This window comes from Pholcus phalangioides, unplaced genomic scaffold, assembly GCF_987345545.1.
Source record: "Pholcus phalangioides strain wild (caught in Gottingen) unplaced genomic scaffold, Ppha-v1.0 ptg000015l_1, whole genome shotgun sequence".
In the NCBI taxonomy this organism is placed as follows: domain Eukaryota; kingdom Metazoa; phylum Arthropoda; class Arachnida; order Araneae; family Pholcidae; genus Pholcus; species Pholcus phalangioides.
In genome coordinates this window covers 68,861,761-68,888,274 of record NW_028301608.1, presented here as the reverse complement: position 1 = coordinate 68,888,274, position 26,514 = coordinate 68,861,761, and the positions used below count along the sequence as shown (strand labels likewise).

Below are 26,514 nucleotides of genomic sequence, written 5' to 3'. Positions count from 1 at the left end.
TCTGCTTGTTAGAAATAATTTCTTCTGCAACTGTTTCAGAAAATAACACAAGGCTACATCCTTTCTAAACCAAAATGCAAATTATACTCCCTCTCCTCCAATGCATGGGGTCCACATGGGTATCTCATGATAGTCAGAGCTAGATACATTTTACGTCTAGCCCACAGAAAAATCATTTTGCCCAGGAGCTGTTCAGATAGCCCTGCTCTCCCCTTCAAATGATTCATGCATGAAACCAGTTATTTCAAATTGAATAAAGGGAAAAATAATTTGACACTACCATAGTTTGTAAAAGTTGATTTGAGGTTACAGCACTCTAATTTTAACTGCATGTACAATCTCAGGGACTTATGAATATTGTTGAATCGGAGTTTGATTATATATTTCTCTTTACTGTATCATCGAAGTGCTGTAAAAATTTTAATAGACCTATTTATATATAGATTATTTTGTTTAACTGACACACGACCATGTTTATATCAGGGTGAAAAATTTTATTTTAATAGATTCTTATTTAAGAAAATCATAAAATTACTAATGCATAATAAAGGGTAAGAATAATTCCCTACATTTCAGGTTGAATTCCTTTAAAAACAAAAAATCTTCATACTACTATTCTCCAAATGCCTTTTAAAATATTCCTTAGGCATGAATTTCTAGATTGATTTTCTGAATTCTGGACTCTTATTTACTTTCTGCTTACCTCATTTTTTCACCAAATGTTTCGAGAATCACCTTTTGTTTATAACAATTCCTATATTTACTGAAGGTTATTATAGCAAGGATAATTGTTAGTATGATGCAGCTTCAAGAGAAACAGGCTGAGAGGCAGAGAAAAAAACCATAACCAAAACATAGAAAACAAAAAAAACAAAAAAAAGATATGCAGCAGTCGACTCACATGATTAGATTCTAAGACCGGCACGGAACTACAAGTCTCTGTGAGCTAACAGGGAAGGAAGAAATTAGGAAAATGCTACTGGCATGGAAAACAAAATGAAAAGTTGCATAAAAACATGCATAAAAATGCTCATCCCATCAATAACTTTTTTCCTTCTCTTGTGCCAATAAAAGTCAAAACTTTTATACCCTCCAATATCAACATTTTGTGTGAGAAGTTATTGCTTATTCCTGTAAGGATATTTTTGCTTAGTTGTTTTTATGTAAACATTGAGGAACTTAGAAATTTAATTCTCAGTAGGCATCTACTACTGAGGAAGCTAGCTTGCATGGGGGTTCCGGATAAAGTTGTGAGGATAATTCAAGAACTGCTATTAGACAGTTCATCAGGTTCACGTAGCCAGCGTGATGTCTAGAGAATGTCAGGTGCCAAGCGGAGTTGTCCAGGGATAGGTGTTAGGCCCGATCTTATTTACTTTGTACACTTACAATATTACTCCGGCTGTGTCACCCATCTCTCTATTACAATTCGCTTATGACGTGAAGTTATTCTCTCCAGTGGAAAACACTAGGGGCCTAAGAATTGCATGCCAACAACTTTTCCAGTGGAGTTGTCAGTATAAGCTACCTATTTAATCATCAAAAAGTGGATCAATGCATTTAGGTAGAAGCACCAATCCTGAATATTACCAACTAGGTAATGAAACGTTACAGTAATTGGATACATGCATGGATTTAGGTATTGCAATGAGCCGCATTCTGGATTTCACTGATCATTATCATAACATAGTCTGCAAAGCTAATAGAATTTCATATATGTTACGTACGGCATACCGTAAGTGTGATGCGCATACATTATCATATGCTTTCTGTGTGTACATTTGCCCGACTCTGGAGTTCTGTTCGCAAGTATGGAGCCCTTACAAAATCAAGGACATAAAGCTCCTCGAAAAGCCACAGAGGTCGTTTACTAAACGAATACCTGGCATGAGCGGTCTATCTTATTGCCAGAGACTTCAATTTCTGGGTTTACACTCGCTGGAATGGCGTAGAATCGCTGCAGATCTGAAGATGTGCTACAAACAAGTCCACCAAATTGTTTATCTACCATCGAGAGAGCCTTTCTTTAAGATCATAGACAGGCGAGTTAACCTACGTAGGCATCGCTTCCAAATAAGAATACCAACGGCTAGAAGGAATTGCTTTTTCTACGGATATAGATGCCGTGTGGCAAGAATATGGAACAGTCTTCCATCAGAACTTGTATGTGTCTCCTACGCAAGATTTGCTTCCGCTATTGGGGATTTCGACCTGACTCCGTATGCGAAGTGCTTCCCGTTCAATTTTTTTTTTTTTCTTCCAGTATAAGTGCATTTCATGCCTTCCGGGGTTATTATTGTTATTGTATTTAACGCTATCACTGTTCAATAGTTGTCACAATAAATTCCACCACCCAAAAAAGTCAATGTTATTGAATTATAAGTTAAAAAAATTAGAAGTGTTAGGACTTTTACCATGAAGCAAATGTTCTGCATAGGCGCACACAAACCATGAATACTATATAATTTTATTGTTTATATCATTATTTGCTTCAGATTATTTGAGATTTTGTCATTGACACACCCCAAAGTAGAATATGCTGAAAAATGTGACTTACAAAAACTAATAAACTATGCTTCAAAGCATTTAGCACTTATACATGATGTGCAAGAACTGTCATCATTTTTACTGAAAAAATTCCTCACAAAATTAAAAGTTCAAAATGGTTTTTTTTTTGGAAATTCAAAAAAAATTTTCACACAAAAAAAATTACTGATGAGATGCCAAAGAATGAACCTCCAAACATTTTCAATTAAAAAAGGTTCACATACTATGCATACCAACTCAAATTTTTGCAGACAATATTTAACACCATTTTATTTTTAGAATTTCTTACTAGTACGCAATTTTTAGCATGTCAAATTAAAAAAAATTAAATTATGTAATGATTTAATATCAGATTGAAAGTTCAAACTTGAAAAGGTTTTAGAAATGAGAATAAATACTACAGTGACCCCCACAAAAATAAAATACAAAGCAACAAAAATTTCAATTACAACCCACTACTGCAAGCAAATAAAGCATTTGCATATCATGCATATTTTGCAACAAAATGCATGCAATTATAACAAAAGCCTGCTCCCCAAAAAAAAGAAAGATACTAAAAAGTGCAACATAATTCAAAATGAAGCTATGCCACACAAATTTAATGATGGTGACATTTGAGTTCCACTTTTAATTTAATGATGCATCAGAAAAATATTACCTTTGTCAGATCAGGGATCTCCCCTTTGTCTATGCCAACATTCTGAAAATTAAATTTCAAATAAAAATTGTACACAAGTATTTTCCAGGAAGAATTTTATACACCTAATAAATGAGAATGATGTAAAATATTACACTGATTCAGTTTACAATTAATCAGGATTCAAAAGGAAAAACACTATTTTTCTCCTGTTACCATACTTTAACAAACACAGTTGAATGTCCAATTTTTTTTTTCTCCATATAAATGAAAATAGATGAAATGCATTAAAATAAAAATTTGAGTTTAAAAATAACATTTTGTAAATTGCTATGTTGATATTTACCACATAAGAAAAAAATACCTTCGTGTAAACTCATTTTTATATCAATAATTAAATCATTCACAATCATGAAATTGTTTACAGCCATTCAATTAAGTGATTTAACATTCACTTCTTTAATAAAGTAAAATGAGTGAAAATACAATAAAGAAAAAAAATTAATTGAATAAATGCTCTTATGAATAAGATACATAGTACAATATTTACACACGCAAGAAATCTATAATTTAAAAACAGCTCTTTCTGAAGCTTTTTTTCTGAGAGGTTGGAATAAATGTGTAAAAAAATTATTTTTCAAGATTTATAGATGACACATGAATGTGAGTAGAAAATTCAATACCTTCTCTACAAAAACGTGACTATCAATCCTGTTTTTCAAGATTTGATTATTGGTAAATGTAATTTTAAAAAGTTGAATGTGCAAATTATGAATCGCTGTGCATTATACGCAGAAAATTACAATATAAAAAATGAGCTAACATCAATCGCCAAGAACATTTTATAGAATAATTAGAAAGATTTTAAAATATTCAGAATCAACACAATAAAGAAACCACAATAAAGGAAAAACTATGAATTTCCCGATTTATTTCAACACACAAAAGGTGCCATCTACAGAGGATATATCCTATATTATCATACTGACTGGGGATCCTATTTTTGTTGGTCACCAAATCTCACCTTCTACCTTACTTAGTGGAGAAAATTCACATCCATATAAATCAGCAAAAAATATTGTCTGTGACTTCAATTTTCATTGAAGTTTGGACCACAGCACCAAACTTCAATGGAAATAAATATTCTCTGCCGAGCGATGAGGAATTGACACTTTATAACCAATACCAAAGGGATCCTTGGACACCATAAGCAGTTATATATATTCTTGTGAATATGGTATACCTATTGTATGTTAACATTTCTTGAGCGTTTGTGGCTTTTCCTAGTTATTTGCATTTATCATTGGTTTCTTCTTTATTGTGTTTCATTAGGCCCAGGATTTTTACTCCTCCATATCTCTGATCTCTATCATATTTTGCATTCCTTGAGAACATAAAAGTGTAAACTTACTTCAGCCACTTTTAGGAATTCTGCAACCCTGTCCATCCTTATCAGAAATTTCTTGTATATGTCCAGTGCATCTCTTGCATGCTTCTTATTCATTTCAAAGTACTTTTCTGGGAAAATATTAATTATATCTTATATTAACACTATATTTTATATATTTTATACCACTCTTAAAAATTTAATATTCAACTGTGTCAGAATAACCAGTGACCTATTAATGCCATTAAAAACTATTTTAGAGCTTGCGTTAGTTTATACTATATAAATACAACAAGTATACAAGAAACGCTCAAGAGGTAAAACTTCCCTAGTTTCATGAAAAGAATAATCCACTAACATACAACCTGACACTAGCAACTCTTTCTAGAATACAGACATTTGAATAGAATAAATTCAGACATTAACCTATTACAATAGGCTACAATATAGGCACAATAATGATTTTAAATTCCAAATATTAGTGTCATGACTAATTTGCTGATCTTACATTAAAAATTTGACATTACTTCGCACATGGATTCATGTCAAATTTCAAGGCACCACTGTATTAGATATGGTTCAGTTATATGAATAAACAATAACAAAATGGGAAAAATTTGTGATAGTTAAACTGTTTTTCTTTAAAAAACGTTAACTTACCTAACAGATTAATTATGCCATCATTGTAGCATGCAAATAATCTAATTAGATCTCTGAAGAGAAGCATGAAACAAGAATTGACAACTCCATTCGTCAAATCATTTGATGAACACTATATAAAAGAATCAGTTTCATGTATTTTCTTAATGGATTAAAAAATATATACAATTGAGTCAATATGTAACAAAATAGCCCCATTAAGCACTTTATAATACGGGGGAAAAAAATGTTAAGAAACAGAAAAAAAAAAAGATCATTTTACATCAAATTCAAGAAGAGCATCCAACTGGTTCTGAAGAATTGGCAATGTTTTCAGCAACTGCAATGTAAAATAAGAAAATAATTACAAGTAAAATTACTACAAGACATTTATAGAAGCCTTTACATTAGGGGTCTTTAACCTGTGACCCGCTGTCAATATTTTAGTTGCCCGCCAAAACATTTCGATCAATTACATCCACTCGCATTTGTAATGTAAGTATAACCAAAGACTTTTTTATTTGGTATATAATTAATTCAACATATACATGTATAAACAAAAATCATCCATTTTCATTCTGTCTCATACAATATAAAAAATACCTTGAATAATTTGCCTTACCCCAATTCAGTTTAATTTTTTGAAACAAAAATACTACATAATGGAATTATAAAATATGTCGTACGTGGCACATTTTAATTTGTCATATCTGAGCATACGCAGGATTAACCTTTGGCAGGGGTAGTGGGACGCACTGAGATTCAATGGAGGCACAAAAAATTAGAAAAATTTAGATTTACCAACTTTCAAAAGCATTTTCAAGTAACAAATATATTAATATAGCAAAACAAGCATTTTTTGACACTAATTTGAAATATTTTTCTTAAATCATTCAAAATTAATATTTGTTAAAATTAATTGAATTGAACGTTTAATTTTCTTTAAATATTTTGAAATATATATCGTTTGTGATCGTCTTTGGGGATCGTCATTACCTACAGCGTTAATGAGTGGCCCGCGGAACACGACAAATTTTTTATGTGGCCCTTGAGTGTAAAATGTTGAAGACCCCTACTTTACACATAATAAAAATGTTATATGTATGTAAATAGAAGAATTGACTAATTCTTCAAACCTATGTATAAGAAAAATTCCATGTATTATTCAAAAAAAAAAATCTCAGCAACAAAATGTAGAAGTAAAATAAATATAAAGGTGCTTATTATTTAAATTTGAATATGTACAGTGAACCTCACTATTAGCTTTATGTGATATATATATAATATATATAAATATCTCTACAATAATACTTACCAAATTTTTTGCCCAATATACAACTCCTCTTGATACAAAGATACATTTTTACTACGATTAATCTGTGTATAACAATGTTATTTGAAAAGATTTTGAAACCAACGGCATGATAATGAAAGCACTTACTTTTTCAATATTCATAGTCCTTAAGATTCCATCATCTTTTCTGTTTGTGAAAAAAAAGTACATTTCAAACGAAATTGAATTGATAGCTTTACTAGTAGCAACTAGTAAAGCTGTATGTACAGACAGTAACAAGTTTTGTTATTTACTGAACCTGAGTTACTGTATTTAAAATACACAATGACAACCATATTTGTTACAAGCATTTTTATTTCTAGCCACATCAGTGGACGATGCCTGTTGTGGCCTTTAAATTTGTATAATGATTTGAACAAAGAATACAAATTGAATAAAATCTTAAGATCAATTACATATTACTTGTGATGACCTGTAAAAAAATTATAAATTAAAATTGCTGCAAAATAGAATATTGTGTTACTTCAAAACTGGGCCTGACAAATCTAAGGTAATAAGGTGAACACAGCAACTTGAAAATTCATATAGGCACTAAAAATTTTCTATACAAGATTACTGAATTGGAATCTAAGGATGACACAAAATTTTCTGATTTAATGACAGTATGTCTTTCAACATGAGAAAAGGTCAAGTCTAAAAAAAAATTTCAGGATCATTTTTCTAGAGAAAAAAATATGCTTGGCTCTTAAGAAATTCTATTGCTTAAATTTTTTTAATTTGTTAAACCCTGTTTGAAATATAATTTACAACTGGTAAACATTGAAAAATAATATCAAGTAGAGATGTGAGGTAAGAATATTCTTATGGAGAATATTCTCAGAGAACGAGAATATTTCTCCTGGATGTAAAAAATGGAGAATAATCGAGAATATTTTTTTTTAAATAATTTAAATTTTTTATTAATTTTGTTTATATTATGAAATATAAATCAGTTTTTTCATTGCCTGAAACATTTACAACAAAACAATTTTTGGTATAATCATCTCTCAATGACAACTTTTAGTTCGAGAATATTCTCCTGGTCATGACGAGGTGTTTTAAAAGTTTGATTATAAAGATGTTAGAAGCCTTTAGAATAAAACCTTAAAAAGTTATTTAAAATTAGATAAATTTTCAGAAATTAGTTTAAAGCAAAGTGTAAAACTCAAAGTTGATTGACAAAGGAATCTATTCTGAAACAATCAGCTTCATTCTAAGATACAGAACTGTTGTTTTCTTTAATGTACGTACACTTAAAATTCTGTGTCACTCGAATTTCTTTGCAAGTTACACAATTCAGTCATGTTGGTTTCATTTTCTTGTTTTTAAACTTTAATATTGTGGGCTACAAATTTCAATATCCCCGTCTTCTTGGCGGGAAGAAAGATGGGAGACAGAAAATATTCTCCCAAAGGACTATTATAAATTACCAGAACATATTCTTATTGTAAAATAATAAGAATTATTCTCAAGTTATTTATTATAATGCATGTTATTACAAATATTCTTGAGAATATTCTCTGGAAGGACTACTATAAATAACTTGAGAATAATTCTTATTTTCCATAAGTATATTCCCCAGTAATTTGAAAATATTCTCTGGAAGGAATACTTTTACAAGGATATTATATATATATTAATATTATATATAAATAAAAGGAGAATATTCTCATCAAGAATAAGAATAATATTCTCAAGTTATTTATAATAGTTCTTCCAGAATATTCTCTGGAAGAATCATTCTCCTCGATAACATTCCCAAGAATATTCTAAAGATTATATATTATCAAGAACTTTACATCTCTAAAAATATCCTTCTATACTAAAGTGTCTGATAAGAATATTGACATCACAGCACCAGACTAAAAAATTATTGAAGTAGTTACACATATCTGCACCGCATTAAATCATGATGATTGAATAACTCAAATGCAATGGGATTTTTTTATACCATTGTTCTGCTAGAGCAGCGGTTCCCAACCAGGGGTGCGGGAAAGCATTTTTGGGGGTGCAAGATGGAACAAAAAATTATAACACATTCACTGTTTATTAAAAAAAATTGAATTTTAAAAAATGTTGAATTTTTCATATCTTTAATCAATATGAATGTCTACATTTTGATGCCACATTTTTTAGCTTTCAATAGCAGAAATGTGTTGCATTAATATTTGAATGTTTCCAAACTGAAGGAACTTACAACACTATGCTAATCACTTGCATTTTCAGATTTTTTTTGCACGAGTTTCTTTTTTGATTAGTGCTTATTTTTGCATTTATAAGTGCATATAATCCAGGCTCAAATAATATATATCATTGTTCTGGCTGGAACTGGTGTGAGATTCATTGAATTTTTTCCTCAAATTTCATAAAATGTTTCAAAATATATTTTTTCTACTTTGGTGATAAAAAACCTGATTCTTTAAAAACTTAACACAAAACTAATTATGCATATTCGTGTAATATCCCCTTTGATATACTTGCCTCGTTTAACCTCCCTCCCACACCAATTTGAAGAACCATGTCACAGTGAACAATTAAATACCCACGGATAAGCCATCCTCAAAAAGTAAACATAACCCAGAGCCGGGAATAGGGTAAGCAGAGGGAGCAATTGTCCGGGTGGCAAAATTCAGGTGGCTGAAAATTTCAGGTGGGAACAAAGAAAAAACAATAAAATCGTCAAATTTTACGATAGTGCTGGTGGCCAAGTTATGCTTGAGTGCTGCCCCACCACCCAATGAGAGTCAGTGCTGAGAGGGTTCGAGCCCCAAGATGCGATTCTCATCCAGGAATTTAAAAATTGAATTAGAACAATTCTGGTGAGCTCAGATGGAAAAATTCCCAACATTGGCACAGATAGCTTTTGTGGACCCTTGTACTATTTGCTACTACCTAGCTTTGTGAAACAGGATTTTCTTCACTAATACAAATGAAAACAAAAACCAGAAATCGCTTGGATGTAGATAAGTGGGTAGCTCTTTCGAAGAAAGAACCTCAGTTTCAAAAAATAAAGCAACAGCAAATTAGTCACTGATAGTCATACCAACAAATTAGTTAATTTACGAAAATCAATATAATTTCAATTTTTTTTTTTTTTGGTAGAATATACCTGTGTATTTTCTATTAATAAATTAATTTTATAATCTTACAAGTTTAGAATATTCATAATAATTAATTTAAGAATAATGTAGTTTGTTCCAAAAAATATGAATTTTATATTAAGTAAACGATACATTACATGAGGGGATGCGGGACAAGCACAGTGCGGACTCTAGCACAGTGTTCCCAACTTTTTTCTCATTCCGCACCCACTTGTGTAATGTGTTGTCTATTTGATATAAAATTAATGTTTTTTGGAACTAATTACATTAATTCCTAAGTTACTATGAAAATTCTAAACTTGAAGGATTATAAAATTAATTTATTAATAAAAAATACACAGGTATATTGTATCAACAAAAATATTAAAATTAAGATTGATTTTTGTAAATTGTTGGTATGAATATCAGTGAATAATTTGCTGTTGCCTTTTTGTTATAATTTCTTGAAATTGTGGGTATTCTTTCTTCGAAAGAGCTGCCTGCATATCATCGCTTACATCCATTTCTGGTTTTTGTTTTTAATTGTAATAGTGAATAAAATCCTGTTTCACAAAGGTAAGTAGTAGCAAATGATACAAATTTCCAATGTTGGAAATTTTTCCATCTAAACACACCAGAATTGTTCTAAATCAGAATTTTCAAACTCCCTGGATGAGAATCATCCTGTCAGCCCCTCTCTTATGAGGAGCCACGCAAACATAATTTGGCTACAGCACCATTGTAAAATTTGATGATTTTAAGTTTTTTCTTTGTTCCCACCTGAAATTTTCAGTCCTCTAAATTTTTCCACCCAAGGCGATTGTCCCCCCCCCCTCCATTCCACACCATGGATTATGTCAAATTTTTGGGTGTGGCTTATGCGTGGGTATTTAATTGTTCACTATGGCATGGTTCCTCAACTTGATGGGAACGGAGGTTAAACAAGACATGAATCTGAATTTCAGTTCTCCCGATTTTTTCTAAAGTAATAAAGAAACATATGAACTAACAAAATTTTCTAAATCAATTTTTTTTGCACCAAATCAGTATGGATTTCAACAGAATAAAAATACAGAAATGGCAATTATCAAACTTTGTCAATACACGAATAAGGGATACAATAATTCATATTCTATGATAATCTACCTGGATTTAAAACAAGCGTTTAATATATAACGTTGATCTAAATATACTAACACAAAAGTTCTAAATATACTAACACAAAAGTTCTAAATATACTAACACAAAAGTTCTAAATATACTAACACAAAAGTTCTAAATATACTAACACAAAAGTTCTAAATATACTAACACAAAAGTTCTAAATATACTAACACAAAAGTTCTAAATATACTAACACAAAAGTTCTAAATATACTAACACAAAAGTTCTAAATATACTAACACAAAAGTTCTAAATATACTAACACAAAAGTTCTAAATATACTAACACAAAAGTTCTAAATATACTAACACAAAAGTTCTAAATATACTAACACAAAAGTCAAAAGTTACATAAAGCCGATGTTTGAGAAAGTATTCTGGAATGGTTCAAAACTTATTATTGTAGAAGGCAACAGGCACTCGTCATCAATAAGAAAATAAGCGAATACCTACAGGTTCAAAAGGGTGTCCCTCAGGGATCAGTTTTGGGCCCTACATTATTCTTGATTTATATTAATGACTTCTGTTCTGAATCTAAATCAGTGATTCCCAACGTGGGCATTAACGCCCCCTTGGGGGCAATGGAAAGTTTCATGGGGGCGGTAGAAGCTACGGATATAACAGAGGATCCTATGAGTTGGATTGCGTTGGGGGCGATGGGAGAAAAAAGTTTCCATCATCTATCTATATCTGTCATCTATATCTCTCTAAACCGTCCCACCCGGGGGCCATTTCCTGAAGTTAAGAGAGGCTACTAATGCCTCTACTTCAGCGCCTCACGACACAGTACGTGAAATTAGGAAGGCAGATTCATGTGTCTCCAGTGGTGTAGATGGTAGCATGCTTGCCCGGTATGCAAGAGGGCCTGGGTTCGAGTCCTGGCGGAGACGTGATGACTTTTCTTTCCGAGCTCACCTCAGCATAATATCCGGAAAATAACTGTTTCCTTGATATCTCTGGCTGAGAAAAAAGCCATCTATATCTCTATAATTCCCATTGTTTAAAGATATGAAAAATTAGACTTTTCTTCAATTCAATCTTCCTTAATAAATAGTGAACATGTTTTAGTTTTTCTTTATCTTGTATCTCGTCAAAAATACTCTCTCGCACCCCCAAGGGTGCATGCAACCCTGGTTGGGAACCACACTCTGCTAGAGCAAAATTTAAGGGACTTCAAATTGAAGCTTTCTATGAAGAAATAAAGTAAATTCAACAAAAAACACAAAAAAGAAAAAAAACAATGTACTTGTACACATGCGTAGGAATTTTTGATGTATGAGATGCAAATTCATATTCAAGACTAAATTCACAACATTTTTCCCCCAAGAAGTTAACTATGTTAAGAGGTTAATATTAAGGAAAATGAGCATTAACTCACCCTCTTTTGCACTTGCAGAAATCGAAAGCCACAGTTCTGTATGAAATTGCTTTTTCATTTAAATATTTAGCATACCTCCTAATAAATGTTGACATGTCATACCCTGGAAAAAAATTTTTTGGTTAACTGTTTATCAAAAAATTTTTAATTAGTTCAATTTTCAAAATAAAAATGAAAAATGTCAAGGATGAAAACCCTAAAACAAATATCCAAGAAAAGATTTCACCTTGAACACCACATTTGTCAACAAAGCTTCCAAGTTGAAATGTGCAGTTGCTTGAAGCTAAATACTGAGTAAACCTCTGTAAGAAAAAAATTTCGAAACATCTAATTTCCATGCAATCGTATATATATATATATATATATTAAAAAAAAAATAGAGAGAAGACTGTATTACTGAAATATTAAGCAGGAGCTAAACAATGAGTATAGTTATCCAGATTTAAACTATAAGCCAAGAAGAGACAGAAGAAATGTTTTATAACATCTCCAGCACTGTAGTACAGGATTCAAACAACAGTCAAACCTAGCAGCGAGGGATTCACCATTTTTTCCCCACTTACTTCCCTTTAGTGTTGTGTATAACTGGACCTTCTTTCAAAAATAAATGAAATAGGCCACAGGCTTTGAAAGGTTGAGAACCACTGTTTTACAAAACAAGGAGTAAGATGTTGTTGAGGGATCAACTTCTTGTCGTAAGTTAATCAAGAATCATATGCACCAGTTCTCATATACAGAGCAACTTTAGACCTTGCAGTGCTAGCACACATTTCAAGCATTTCAGGTTATTTCATTCAATTATTTATTAAGCAACAGAAAGCAAGTCAGTAACAACTAAATATTAATTTATTGGTCCAGTCTAATATTTGTCTTCAGTTATCTTCAGCTACAAAGTTTTCAGAGTATTTCAGATTTGTGGACCTCAAAATTGGGAACAACTTTTTTCATTATATATTGCAATTTCATCAACATGAGCATTATGTTACATATTTCTATTTTTAAAAATACAAAAAATAATCTGTAAAATGTAATTTAACAAACAAAAAAAAATTAATCCAAGGTATAAAATTTCCACCAAATAGAAGCTCTGTAACTAATCAGAAACAAAAAAGGAATTCGACAAATATCATCGGTATTATCGGAAGAGGAAACATTCTGAAAAATGTTACACCCAATCCCGTCATTCTGTGAAGTGGCCAGTAATTTGTTAGCCATTTTAGAAACTGGTCAATGTGGAAAAAGTAGCTGTACTTGAGCTGTAAAATAACCTACTTAAGATGATTTAAATTATATAATTTAAAGAGTAACTTTTAATGAAAAGGTTACAAGGAATCAAAACATTTCACGAAAATATAAAATTGTGGATGCACTCTGAAAAAAATTGTAATAACACACACAGGTGCTTACATCATTTCCATAGCACATGAGGTGGTGTACTGTTATTAATGCTTTGAAAACCACAACCCAACTGGAATGCTGTGTCCTTTCAATTAACAAATTTGCTAGTTGTGGTATGGACACATTGGGTTCATTTGTGCAGTGCTGCAAATCTAAAATAAAAAATTAACATATTAGGAAAATAAATTATTATATCATAAATCTTAGTGGAAATTTATTGAAAACAAATAACACTTAGCATAATAAATACTTATAAAGTTCCACGTAAAATCCATCTAAAAAAAATATTATATCCAGACATGCCAACATCGGCTTAAAGCTCGTCATTAGTGATAAATGTTCAGTTTTGCCATGGGGTTACCCTTTAAGACAACATAACCATAGCACAATAAAAAATTACTCAAAAATTTAATTTTCTTTGATTTTAATTCAGAGCTCATTAAACACAACACCTCAGTGGCACTTGAGCCTAGAGGACTCAGGCTACATGAGGGCAGCCCCACCCCCCGAAACAACGTTCTAAGGTCGCCAAGTTCCATAATAATTCATGACTATTTAATGCAATCCTATATTGGCCGTATACACAGACGTCTATCAACGCTAGACCCCCGCTCTGTTTTCTTCGTATCAGAGCTCCTACAAGGAAACATTCAGACACAAGTTCCATGAGCTCGGCCATGTACTGTGCAAATGAAGCCATGTCTGGACCCGCCATGCCCGCTGAACCATTCAAAAACCTGTTTTAATCTCACAGGTGGGGCGGTTTTAACGGAAAACAGGTTTTTATGCGTTTGGACATTGAGTAGAGCTAACACTATAGCAGAAAGCCTTCACGCGAAGCTTTGGCGTTACCGAAGTCATGCATTTCACCTGCAGTCATTGGATAAAGCAGGACGACGTATGCAAAATCTTGTTACTTTTTTTTGCAGTATATGCAATGACTATAGGTGAAATGGATGACTTCAGTAATGCCACGAGCTTCGCGTGGAGGCTTTCTGCTATAGGTCTTAGTAGAGCGGTAGGTTTGGACGCAGCTTTACAGATTTCCTTCGCACAGACAAAACAGATTGGCTCAGAGATTGTCTTCTCTCGAACTCTCTCACATGTGTATACGAATTCATCTTTATGGTAAAGATTGATGCAATTAAGAAAAAATAATAAAACTAAGTAAAACACCAGAAGAAACTCAAAGACCCGATTTTTTCAAAACCGATTTCCGTAGTATTGAGAGCGTCTCTCGTAACTCCGTATTTCATTGCGGCTATCCGTAGAAAATACGGACAATCCATAGTAGTTGGCAACTCTATATCCAAAAGTTTGCTGTTAGAGATGGGACAAATATTTTGCTACTATTGGGTATTCAGCTCTTGCCGAATACAGTGTGGCAGAATCTTGCTTTTCTGGCCAAATAACTGTTAAAATAAGTGCATCAAACTTATTTTAAAAAATTATATTGATTGGAATTTTTCAATAAATTTAAAATTTCATTGTGTGGTGTATATCTCTTCTGTGAGGTTATGTCAGGGTGAATTTCTAGGATAGGGGGAATATGAAACTGAAAATAGAATCCTACATCAATTAGGCGAAAGTAAACATGAATTGCATAAGTCAGGTTCACTACTAAAGGATGTATCTGGTAGAGATGTAAAATTCTCAAGAATAATCTTTCAGAGAATATTCTTGAGAATATTCTCATAGAGGACAATATTTGAGAATACTCTCTGCTAGGACTGCTATTATAAATAACTTCAGAATATTCTTATAAGTTCTTGATGAGAATATTCTCTTATTTATTATATATATATATATATATATATGTTACATATAATATCCTTGAGAACATTCTCTGGAAGGACTACTTTCATAAATTACTGGGGAATATTCTTATAGAAAATAATAAGAATTATTCTGAAGTTAATAATAGTCCTTCCAGAGAATATTCTCAAATATTCTCCTCGATGAGAATATTCTTCAGTTACCGAAATCTTTCCAGAGAGTATTATCAAGAATATGTGTAATAACATGTATTATAATAAATAATCTCGATAAATAACTTGAGAATATAATTATTATTTTTGTATAATTATTATTTTTGATAAGAATATTCTTGAGAATATTCTCCAGAGAATGTCCATCTTTCTTCCTGTCAAGAACATGGGTATATTGAAGTTTGTAGACCACAATATTAAAGTTTGAAAGCAAGAAAATTAAACCAACAGGACTAAATTGCACAACTTTTAAAGAAATGTGAGTGATACAGAATTTTAAGTGCATGTGCATTGAAAAAACAACAGTTCTGTATCTTCTTAGAATGAAGGTGATTATATAAGAATAGCTTCCTTTATCAATCAACTTTGGTTTAATTTCTTTTGTTGAGAACTTATTTCTGAAAATTTAAAAAATTATTTTAAAATTAGATAATGTTTTAATTTAATGGTTTCTAAAATCTTTATAACCAAACTTTTAAAACCTCTCATCATGACCTGGAGAATATTCTGAGAATATTATATTCTCAAACTGAAGTTGTTATTGGGAGGTGATTATACCAAAAATTGTTTTGTTGTAAATGTTTCAGGCAATGAAAACTGATTTATATTTCACAATATAAAAAAAATTAGTAGAAATTAAATTATTTAAAAGAAAAATAAATATTCTCGATTATTCTCCAATTTTTACATGCAGGAGAATATTCTCGTTCTCCGGAGAATATTCTCACCTCACATCTCTATCTCCGCCCTCCCTGTTTCTCATATGTTATGCACACAATGTTTGTTCCCTTTTCTTCTCTAGTATATCATCTCATTAATATTTAAGTGAATGGGACTTATTACTGAACTGGACACCAGGGCTGTCTTAAGAGCATCGTGGGCCAACTGATTTTTCTGAAGATCTACCTAGAAATTTATTGAAAATTTTAACCAGTTATATCATTTTGTGAAACCCCTCTTCTGTTGAGGTCCCCGAACCATGCCCATGCCTTAAGACGGCATTGGGCCACACCCCTTGTGGCAAGGAGCTTATATAGCCATGGTGACTGAGCCTAGTTTGTTCTGTTCTACTTGGCTACCAATGGTAAATCATGAAAATATTTTTTTTTCTTTGGATATCAGTATGAAATAAATGTAATAATTTTGATTAGATTACTTAATAATTTTAATAATTATAATAACATTAATAGTGAATTAATTTAAAAAATTGAATCATTAACACTAACAGAGAGAGTTATAATTAATTACAGATTAATAATTTTATTAGTTAAATTATTTATTTATTTATTATTATTATACAAATATTTATTAATACAAATATTTATTAATTTTATTTTAATTTGAAATTTCCACCTGCAATGTCATTTGTACGAACACCATGGAGCTTATTCCTCTTCTAGTGCCCTTTTTTCCTAGCGCCCACCAGTTTAAATTTCTTATAAAATGGCCTGATCTTGACTTTTGAAAAGGTCGAGAACAATTCCATTGTGATTAGTCCAGGGCCAATGTGGAAAAGTAGTGCAAGAATGCAAGTGATGCCTTCGGCACTCACGAAGCACCTTGAAAGCGCAACCGGAGCCCCACCTTCAATGCTACAATATTAGCCGCTGTGGTGGTCGAGTGGTCATAGTGACGGACTCACATTGCGGGCACCCGGGTTCGAGCCCCACCATCGCCACAGTGGTGGTCAGCTGAAGTTGGTTTTCTGTGGTTCCCAACTTCGAGGTGCAAATGCGAGCCGATCTCCCCGTTAAAGTCTCGCCACAGAGAGCAACAGTCCTACAAACAGTACAAATATTCAGTCACTACACATCACTCACTTCACTTTTGAGATATAGATGGCAGCACTGAAAAATCATACAAAACACTAGATACGCGCTCAGACTGTTACATACACATACTTACACTTCCGGCACAACTCACTAGGTAGTAAATTGCTCATGGCGATAGACCTGAGTTGTGCTCGCTTTGAAAAAATAAATAAAAAAAATGCTACAATATTGGTGTGCCATTTAAAAAGATTGTCTTGGACATCCTTGGACAGTTACCCAGAACCCACGAGTCACAAGTATGTACTTGTGGTGATGGACTATTTCACCAAGTGGCCGGAAGCATATCCCGTTCCTGATCAAGAAGCAGCGACTCTGGCTGAAGTTTAGTGTGAAATTATACTTTTTATACTTGGTAGATATGATATTTAGACAATCTTTTGCATATGTAAAACATCCCTAAAAAGGGAGACTAGGCACAAATGGCTCTGTATATGTTCCTGCAATGTAATCCCATTTTTCATTCGGTTTCATGGAATCTTATTTACATTATACCATAACTTGATGCACATGATAAATATTTAGGACGGTACATTATTATTACACATTCTTAAGATACTTTTTTTTAGAGAAAGATAATTGTTTTTGTTAAATAATGGCAATAAATACTTATAACTTTCAATAAAGATTTATTTCATTACAGTTAAATTAAATATGTATTTCTTGTATTGTTAAGTGTTTTCTTAATCGGGTTTCAAATTTATCTTTCTAAGTTATTTTAATTACTTCAATTTGCAATTTCAGTAATTAACAAATTTCTCTTTTGCATGAAAAAAGTTGTTTTTGTTAGTTTGTCAAGAATTAAAAAAAATTAGTTACTAAAGAATCCATATTAGTTTGACTGTTGAAGAGAGACTAGCATTGCTAGAGGAATAATCTGATGAGGAATTCAAGGACGCAGATATTTGTATGTCCTTTCTTGAATGAGAAAAATATTACTGATGAAGACAGTGGTGCAGAAGTAAAAATTGTAGACAATTAGTCCGGGAAATAATTACAGGCTCCAGTGAACCAAGGACGAGAATGTATCGGGAGATTTTTTTCAAGTGAAGACGAAGAGCGTTCGAGGCGCCATTCATAAAGCATAGAAAAACTCAGAAAAAAAATCTGAACGAAAATGAAATTTTAAAGATTCACCAAGTGAAAAGAAAGCAAATCTTTTATGGGAGTCTCAAAATTATTGTGTTTGGGAGTCCATTTGTCCTGTGTCCATATTTGAAAAATTTGTATCTGATGAATTGCTGGATACTATAGAACAGTTTTTCCCACCCTTTTATGTCTCCCATCGCCCCCCTTCTTCAGAAATTTTTTTCCCCATCGTCCCCCCCCCCCAAAATGCAATCTAACCCATAGGATCCTGTGTTATACACAGGATATTTTTTACATCAGTATTTTGAGCCAAATACCAGAGCACGTGACTTCATTATTAAATGAATTTTTCTCACTTGGATTTGATAAAAACTCAAACTATAGGGTTATATTGTACTAGATTGAGAAATTGAGTATAAAAAATTAGAAGATGCTGGACACACACGCATTATAACCTTTATATCAGAGTTTTCCATTGATAAGGTATCTCCCACAAGAATTTTCAGGAATAGTTTAAACTAAACTGAAGAGCCAAAAAAACTGGTACAGGCATGCGTATGCAAATAAAGAGATATGGAACCAATCAGAGTACGGCGCTGCGGTCGGCAACGCCTATATAACACAACAAGTGTCTGGTATGGTTGTTAGATCGGTTACTGCTGCTACAATGGCAGGTTATCGAGATTTAAGTGAGTGTTATAGTCAGCGCACGAGAGATGGGACATAGCATCGCCAAGGTAGCGATGAAATTTGGATTTTCATGTACAACCATTTCACGAGTGTACCGTGAATATCGGGAATCCGGTAAAAAATTAAATCTACAACATCGCTGCGGCCGGAAAAAGATCATGCAAGAACGGGACTGACGAGAATCATTAAACGTGACAGACGTGCAACCCTTCCGCAAATTGCTGCAGATTTCAATGCTGGGCCATCAACAAGTGTCAGCGTGCGAACCATTCAACGAAATGGTTCGTTGAATGGTATATATAATGGTAAAAATATGGGCTTTCGGAGCCGAAGGCCCACTCGTGTACCCTTGATGACTTCACGACACAAAGCTTTACGCCTCGCCTGGGCCCGCCAACACCGACATTGGACTGTTGAGGACTGGAAACACGTTGCCTGGTCTGACGAGTCTCGGTTCCAATTGCTTTGAGCTGATGGACGTGTATGGGTATGGAGACCACCTCATGAATCTATGGATCCTACATGTCAACAGGGGACTGTTCAAGCTGGTGGAGGCTCTGTGATGGTATGGGGCATGTGCAGTTGACGTGATATGGGACCCCTGATACGTCTAGATACGACTCTGACAGGTACGTAAGCATCCTGTCTGATCACCTGCACCCATTCATGTCTATTGTGCATTCCGATGGACTTGGACAATTTCAGCAGGACAATGCGACACCCCACACGTCCAGAATTGCTACAAAGTGGCTCCAGGAACACTCTTCTGACTAGACACTTCCGCTGGCCACCAAAATCCCCAGACATGAACATTACTGAACATGTCTGGGATGCCTTGCAACGTGCTGTTCAGAAGAGATCTCCACCCCCCTCTTATTCCTACGGATTTGTGGACAGCTCTGCAGGATTCATGGTGTCAATTACCTCCAGCACTACTTCAGACATTAGTAGAGTCCATGCCACGTCGTGTTGCAGCACTTCTGAGTGCTCGCGGGGGCCCTACACGATATTAGGCAGGTGTACCAGTTTTTTTGGCTCTTCAGTGTATTTTTAGGTGGCCTAAGATTTTCTCTTTGATAAAGTCACTAAGAGCTAGTATTGGAAGAAAATAGATTGCTACAAGCTAACAAAGACATGAGTAATTTTTAGAATAGTATAGATGAGGCATATGGTGCAACTGTTAAATACAATAAAGGTAATCCAAATGCTAAAGCTAAGTTAAAGATCAAAAGAAAAATTAGACGCAAGATTTGACGCAATGACGATCGACTACAGTAATTTCTACTGCTTCTAGTGGCGACTTTTTTGAAAACGGAAACTGACTCGTATTTGCGCTTTAAAGCTGAAAGACCATTGCAAACCATCTTCAGTTGCACGATCACGGATAATATCGGGATTTCGCGATGGAAAGCCCGATGCAGGGGCCGATAGTTTAAATAAGACGATAGTTCAAGTACAGTGGAATAAAACACGCTCTCGGAAAGAAACGTTTCGCGGCAAGCAGGACCAAAAAATTTTTGGCGTCCTTTCCGAAATTCCGGACATACTTAAGCAAAATTCGCTATTTGGCGCAGAAAAATACGAAATTACACTATTGGAGCAGGATGGCGCAAGATGTTAATTTTGGCGCAGAGTTCCCACCTCTGCTTTCGTTAAATAAATTTGTTAATTTGCCAATCATTATTTTCGTATTATTTTCGTTTGTACAAGAAAATAATGAATAATAATCGAAATATGCGAAATGATTGGCAATTTAGCACTCGATTATTAGTGACATTGGCAATATAACAATTCTTTGGCGAAATAGTTTTTTTACTCAAAAAAAATTAAATTCCCGTTTTTAATAATTTTAACCGCTCCATAACGGCACCGACTTTCAGAATCGGAAACCAGCCTCAACTATGTTCGTACCCTGTAGTTAGAAAACTCGTTTCCAGCCCACTACCAATGCACGATCGATCAGAAAAGCCCGATAAGAGGCCACGGTTTTCTACGATAAAATAATCGAGCACAGGAATTCGCCTCGAAAATCCGAAAATCGAGTTTAAAAAAAATCTGACCTCTTATTCCGTGACATTTTTTTCATTTCGTCACTTTCCCATGATCGCAGACACCTTAAATTTACCGACCGGCATTTGCGTCGCAACTCCTGATGGTGAAAGACACGTATACGTCATTGCGGTTTTCCAGTGCAATAATACGTTCTTTTGCGAACTTTTCCGTTCAGTTAAAGGATACACGAATTTTTCGTTAAGTACAGCCTGTCAGTAAATCGATGCAATTTCAAAAATAATTTAAGTAAAGAAAGCATAAATTAAAGGATTCAACTTTTTTTTCTGAAAACAATAGCGATCGAAGGTTATTTTTGTTCCGCGGATGAGCTGTTATCCGCGTAGTTTGACACCCATTTTATATGTCGTCGGAACCATAGACGCCGAATCCTGGAGAGGGGGCGAGGATTCGGCGTGGATATTTGTGGCTCCAAAATGAAATTGCGAGGAAAACAAATGACGTCGTCGTAAAGTCATCGCAACTCAGCACCTCCTAGAGATAGAAGGCCTCCGCACGCTACCTGTGACGTTAGTAAGTAGTCCGTTTTCCCCTTAGAATATTCAGGGATAAAAATTCCCTGCTCGTGCCAGTATCATCGTTGTGCGGAAAAGAAATAATCGGGCTCAGAATTGGCGATTTTTATGTCCCACATCCAATCACTCTGCGGTATTTGTGAGCCAATCAGGGAGATTCTACGCCAAAATAAGAAACGAAATAGGATGCTGTGTTTCAAAATGTGGCAAACTTGCTAGGTAATCTGAATGACGTTTACGGCAAACCGTGCGGAGGCTTATCTTTAGGAGGTGCTGGGCAACTTCAAAGTTTAAGGCCGGGATTACGCTATAAAATATTTAGAAATAGTAGAAATATTTAGAAATTAGTTTTTATAAAATTTGAAAAATTCAACCAAGAAGCGTAGTAGTTACATTCGAGCGAATATGACCAATAGGTTTATTGGTTGCTTTTCCAAGTGGTATAAAAGATCTTTTATCAAACTTTTATAGCGTAATCACGGCCCAAGGGAAAATTTTGTTTTTGGTGCAAGATGGAGCAGAATTGAATTTTGGCGTTTTTGTAGCAGAATGTAGATGTTGGAAATTGTAGCAGTTTGCGCAGATTTTCCACTTTTTCCACGCAACTGAAACATTTGTGGAGAAAATTTTTCTGTACATTTTTGGACTTTCCTACATCCATAGAAAATAAATTAGATTTGAAATAAAATTACTTTTCCCCTCAAAAATGGATGATTTTAGAAAAAATTCATTGCAATAACATTAAGAAAAATTTTATAAATCAGGTTGAGAATCTTACACCTTCAGAAAAAATAGCTTCTATAAAAGAAAATTATAAAATTATATATATTAATTGAATAAATAATGTTCAATTTTATTGTTATTTTTTATTAATTGTTCAAAATTTATTTTCTGTTCAATAAAAATCAGAAATATCGTATAATTATGCCAAACTAATTTATTATGGAATTTATTCTGAAAACACCAGTCAAGAAATTTGACGATTGATCAAAATAAACTGCATTTTTTTGCCTTTATTCTCCAGTCGGAAAGTGTGGCAAGCGCTCCACGCGGAATTGAAGAGGGGGAGAACACAAAGCTGGGAGATGGTTCCAATTCTTTGGAAGAGTAAAAAACACCTGCAGTTTGGCCTAAACTCGTTTATATAATATCACGTTTCCGCGGCAGTCGGGGGTTGTTACGCCAGGCGACACTGTTCTTTCTCTCTCTTCCAGTTAGTTACAAGTATACTCAATATACACTGCTGGCCACCGTAAATGCAACACCCTGAAGGAAGCATGCAAATAATATGAAATTTACAACATGCATTAGCGGAGGTGAGATATGCAAATGATTAGAATTTCAGCGCAGACGCACATCACGCGCGCCTGTGGCGCCACTTCAAAGCGCTATTTAAGGCTTGGAGATTTCGACGATTTGAAGTACGGCAATTGTGTTTTTCTTGTGGTTTTTCCAAAAAAACGATCAATTATGCCTCGTAGAAAACAGCGAGCATCTTTTGATCAAGTATCCGAGTTCGACAGAGGAAGGATAGTGGCCTACCGAGATTGTGGATTATCTTTCAGGGAAATCGGTAGTCGTGTTGGACGAAAACAAACAACTGTAATGCGGATATGTGATCGTTGGATGCAGGAGGGTACGACGGACCGACGTGTTCGATCGCATCCACCTCAGTGCACCACTTCACGTGATGACAGGCGTATTGTGCGTATGGCAGTGACGGATCGCTCAGCCACATCACGAACCATAGAACAGCACATTCAGTCTGTACCGCATCATCCAGTGTCTGCGCATACCATTCGACGCCGTTTACAGCAGAGTGGTCTGTCCGCAAGACGTCCATTGCTTTGTCTACCCTTGACGCAGAACCACAGACGTCTCCGCCGCGAATGGTGCAATGAAAGAAGGATGTGGACGGCACAATGGAATGAAATTGTCTTTACTGACGAGTCACGCTTCTGTCTGCAACACCACGATGGTCGGATTCGAGTCTGGAGACACCGTGGAGAGAGGATGCTGAACAGCTGCGTTATGCACCGCCACACTGGTCCTGCACCGGGTATTATGGTATGGGGCGGTATTGGGTATCACTCTCGCACTCCTCTAGTACGCATTGCCGGTACTTTAAAAAGCCAGCGCTACATCTCCGAGGTGTTGGAGCCAGTTGTCCTTCCTTACCTTCAGGGCTTGCCCACAACCATATTTCAACAGGATAATGCGCGACCACACGTGGCACGCATTGTCCAAAGGTTCTTCGTAATCGCCAGATTGAATTGCTTCCCTGGCCAGCTCGCTCTCCGGATCTTTGGCCGATAGAAAACATGTGGTCCATGGTTGCTCAACGATTGACCCAGATTACATCCCCAGCTGCCACACCAGATCAACTTTGGCAACGCGTGGAAGCTGCTTGGTCTGCTGTACCCCAAGAACACATCCAAAGTCTCTTTGAATCAATGCCGAGGCGTGTGGCAGCAGTGATCTCCAACAATGGCGGCTACTCTGGCTACTGATTTTGGCAGGAACCACACTTCACAGAAGTCTATAAATTTAATCATTTGATGCTTGGTCAACATGTTATCTACAAAATAAATATTGTTGCGATATCTCTTGTCTTTCTTGGTGTTGCAATTTGGGTGGCCAGCAGTGTATTTTTCAATGAACATTGTGTATTTTTCTTTTTTTGTCCACCATACATGGATCAAGGGCCATAACTTGATTTTTTTTTTTTTGGGGGGGGGGACATGCTTTTTCCACCTCCCTCCCCATCTTTAAAATTCCATAATTTTATAAGTGTTTTTGTTTCCCCCCCCCCTAAAATTTCCCGTTTCTGCCTTGTATGGAACCGAAGCGTAATCAAGTTGTGTTTTCAAATGTATTCAACACGTACAAACACAAAATATATAGGGAATGAATATTAATAACAAACAAAAATTTCATTCTTTCTCTTGATTTTTTGGGAGAAAGGAAATAGGGTAGCATGATCCGGTTTAGTGTTGTTCAGTTTAACAAATCTCGAGTCTGATATGGAATGGTTAAAATGTTTATTTGAAAAGAACATGTTTTTGCACCGTCATATTAAATATACTGCAATAAAACAAAAGCATCTTAAGAACAGGATTTCTACACAATCTTTTTAAAAAAGCATTAATGCAATAGTTTCACGGTGGTCTTGGAAAAATATCTATATTCCGCAAGTAATGTAAACAACTGAATTGTAAACAATTTCACGGTTTTCCGAAAATTGATTTTTTTTTTCGGTGGAGGGGAGAAAATTAAACCAAGCACGATGGACAAATCGATAGGATGCAACAACCCTATGACAATATGCGTATTCAGTCTTTCGCAAACGCGAAACTTCCAGACTCTGCTTCCCTTATTACAAAAGCAGATTATACAGGAAACAGTTGAACAGGAAACGTTTGTGGCGAAAAATATCGCTGCTGATTTATGAAACGCGAAATAATCCGATATGAATCCATTCGCCAACTAATGAACGCAGAGATAAGGGCTTCAAGGTCCGAGAGACGCGCTTAGAACAAATCATGACCTGACTTTAATCATGACCTGGTGCATGTAAATGGTCTCGAGGGGGGGGGGGGAATACCTTACATGCATGTCTTGCTAACAGGATATTGAAAAGCAGCTGGTGTAGAACGTTTTAGAAAAGGAAATCGGAAAAATCCCTAGAATTTTTCGGTTAGTTGCGGAAGGTGAAGTCGCTTCAAGGAGATGAAACCAGTACGAACCATTGCGCGCGCGCGTGTGTGTGTGTGGGGGGGGGGGGAAAGACTCGTAAGAAAACGGGATTTAATTATTCAACTTCATTTGATTTTAAGGAGATTCTGGAGCGATTTTGAATTTCAAATGTTCAGAACAAAAATCTAGGCAAAAAATGAAATTCATCTCGCTAAAATAAAAAAAATTATTCTTCAGACACAAAATTCCGAGATATACGCTCGCACGACTGCAGCTACACAAACGCAATGTAACCTCGCAAAGCATCATTTCTACAGAAATCCTTTTGACACCTGTTTCAAAGCAAACGCATCAAAATGGCGCCAAATATAGCATTATTTATGAAAACTTTCCCCGCATATTTTCCAGGAGACAAATCGTTCACATTTTATCAGTCGAAATTCCCTTCAATATCTTTAGAATCGTCTGCGTATTTACTTCAGCTGGTTATCAGTTAAGGAAAATTCTCAAAACTAAAGCGTAGGCATAATAAGTACAAAGGGGAAACATTGCATCAAAAACCGTGTCAATAACACGGGGAGAAAAAAAAAATCAAGCGACGGGACACCAGAAATACAAAGGGAAGTACTTTATTCAAAAGGTAAACTGTGAACAGGGATGGGCTTAATTATTTTGCGGCTCTCTAAAACGAGGTTCATGATCCCCCAGTATCCTTAGTACAAGCCAGGTTTTCAGTGGTTTCCGAGAATGACTGTCAAACTAGTATTCATGGTCATATTCAACAATAAAGTTGGACGATAGTGGCTGCTACCCAGCGAAAAAAATTTTAAGTGGGCCCCATGCACTTAAAGGTCGAAGTATTTCAGAGCTAAAGAACCGATTATCTACCCAGGTTCGCGAATAGATTCTCTTTCAGCCGAGCAAGCACTCATTCTACATCACCCCGTCATAGGCACTGAGGCTATGAGTAATATTCAACGCACCCTTTCCCCTCCTACGTACGAGCTTGAGTCCCATATATACAGGACGACTAACTCTTTCATCCCCCCAATTTTTTTATTTGTCTGCGCTTCTG

The 26,514-nt window shown here is 34.7% G+C and overlaps 1 protein-coding gene across 10 annotated transcripts in view; it reads right to left on the bottom strand.

Annotated features, from left to right (window-relative positions):
• The window catches only part of LOC149076601 (uncharacterized), a 93,841-nt gene that overhangs the window by 45,964 nt on the left and 21,363 nt on the right, over positions 1-26,514 (bottom strand). For 5 of the 10 annotated variants that reach the window (XM_089244219.1, XM_089244214.1, XM_089244215.1 and 2 more), the window contains exons 2-10: positions 13,572-13,714; positions 12,391-12,466; positions 12,165-12,267; positions 6,652-6,691; positions 5,494-5,550; positions 5,232-5,343; positions 4,596-4,702; positions 3,206-3,247; positions 902-946 (exon numbers count right to left, since the gene is read on the bottom strand). In XM_089244219.1, coding sequence (XP_089100345.1) covers positions 902-946; positions 3,206-3,247; positions 4,596-4,702; positions 5,232-5,343; positions 5,494-5,550; positions 6,652-6,691; positions 12,165-12,267; positions 12,391-12,466; positions 13,572-13,714 — 725 coding nt within the window. The remainder of the gene's footprint in view (positions 1-901; positions 947-3,205; positions 3,248-4,595; positions 4,703-5,231; positions 5,344-5,493; positions 5,551-6,651; positions 6,692-12,164; positions 12,268-12,390; positions 12,467-13,571; positions 13,715-26,514) is intronic. The other 5 variants (XM_089244224.1, XM_089244223.1, XM_089244216.1 and 2 more) reach the window with 1 other exon arrangement.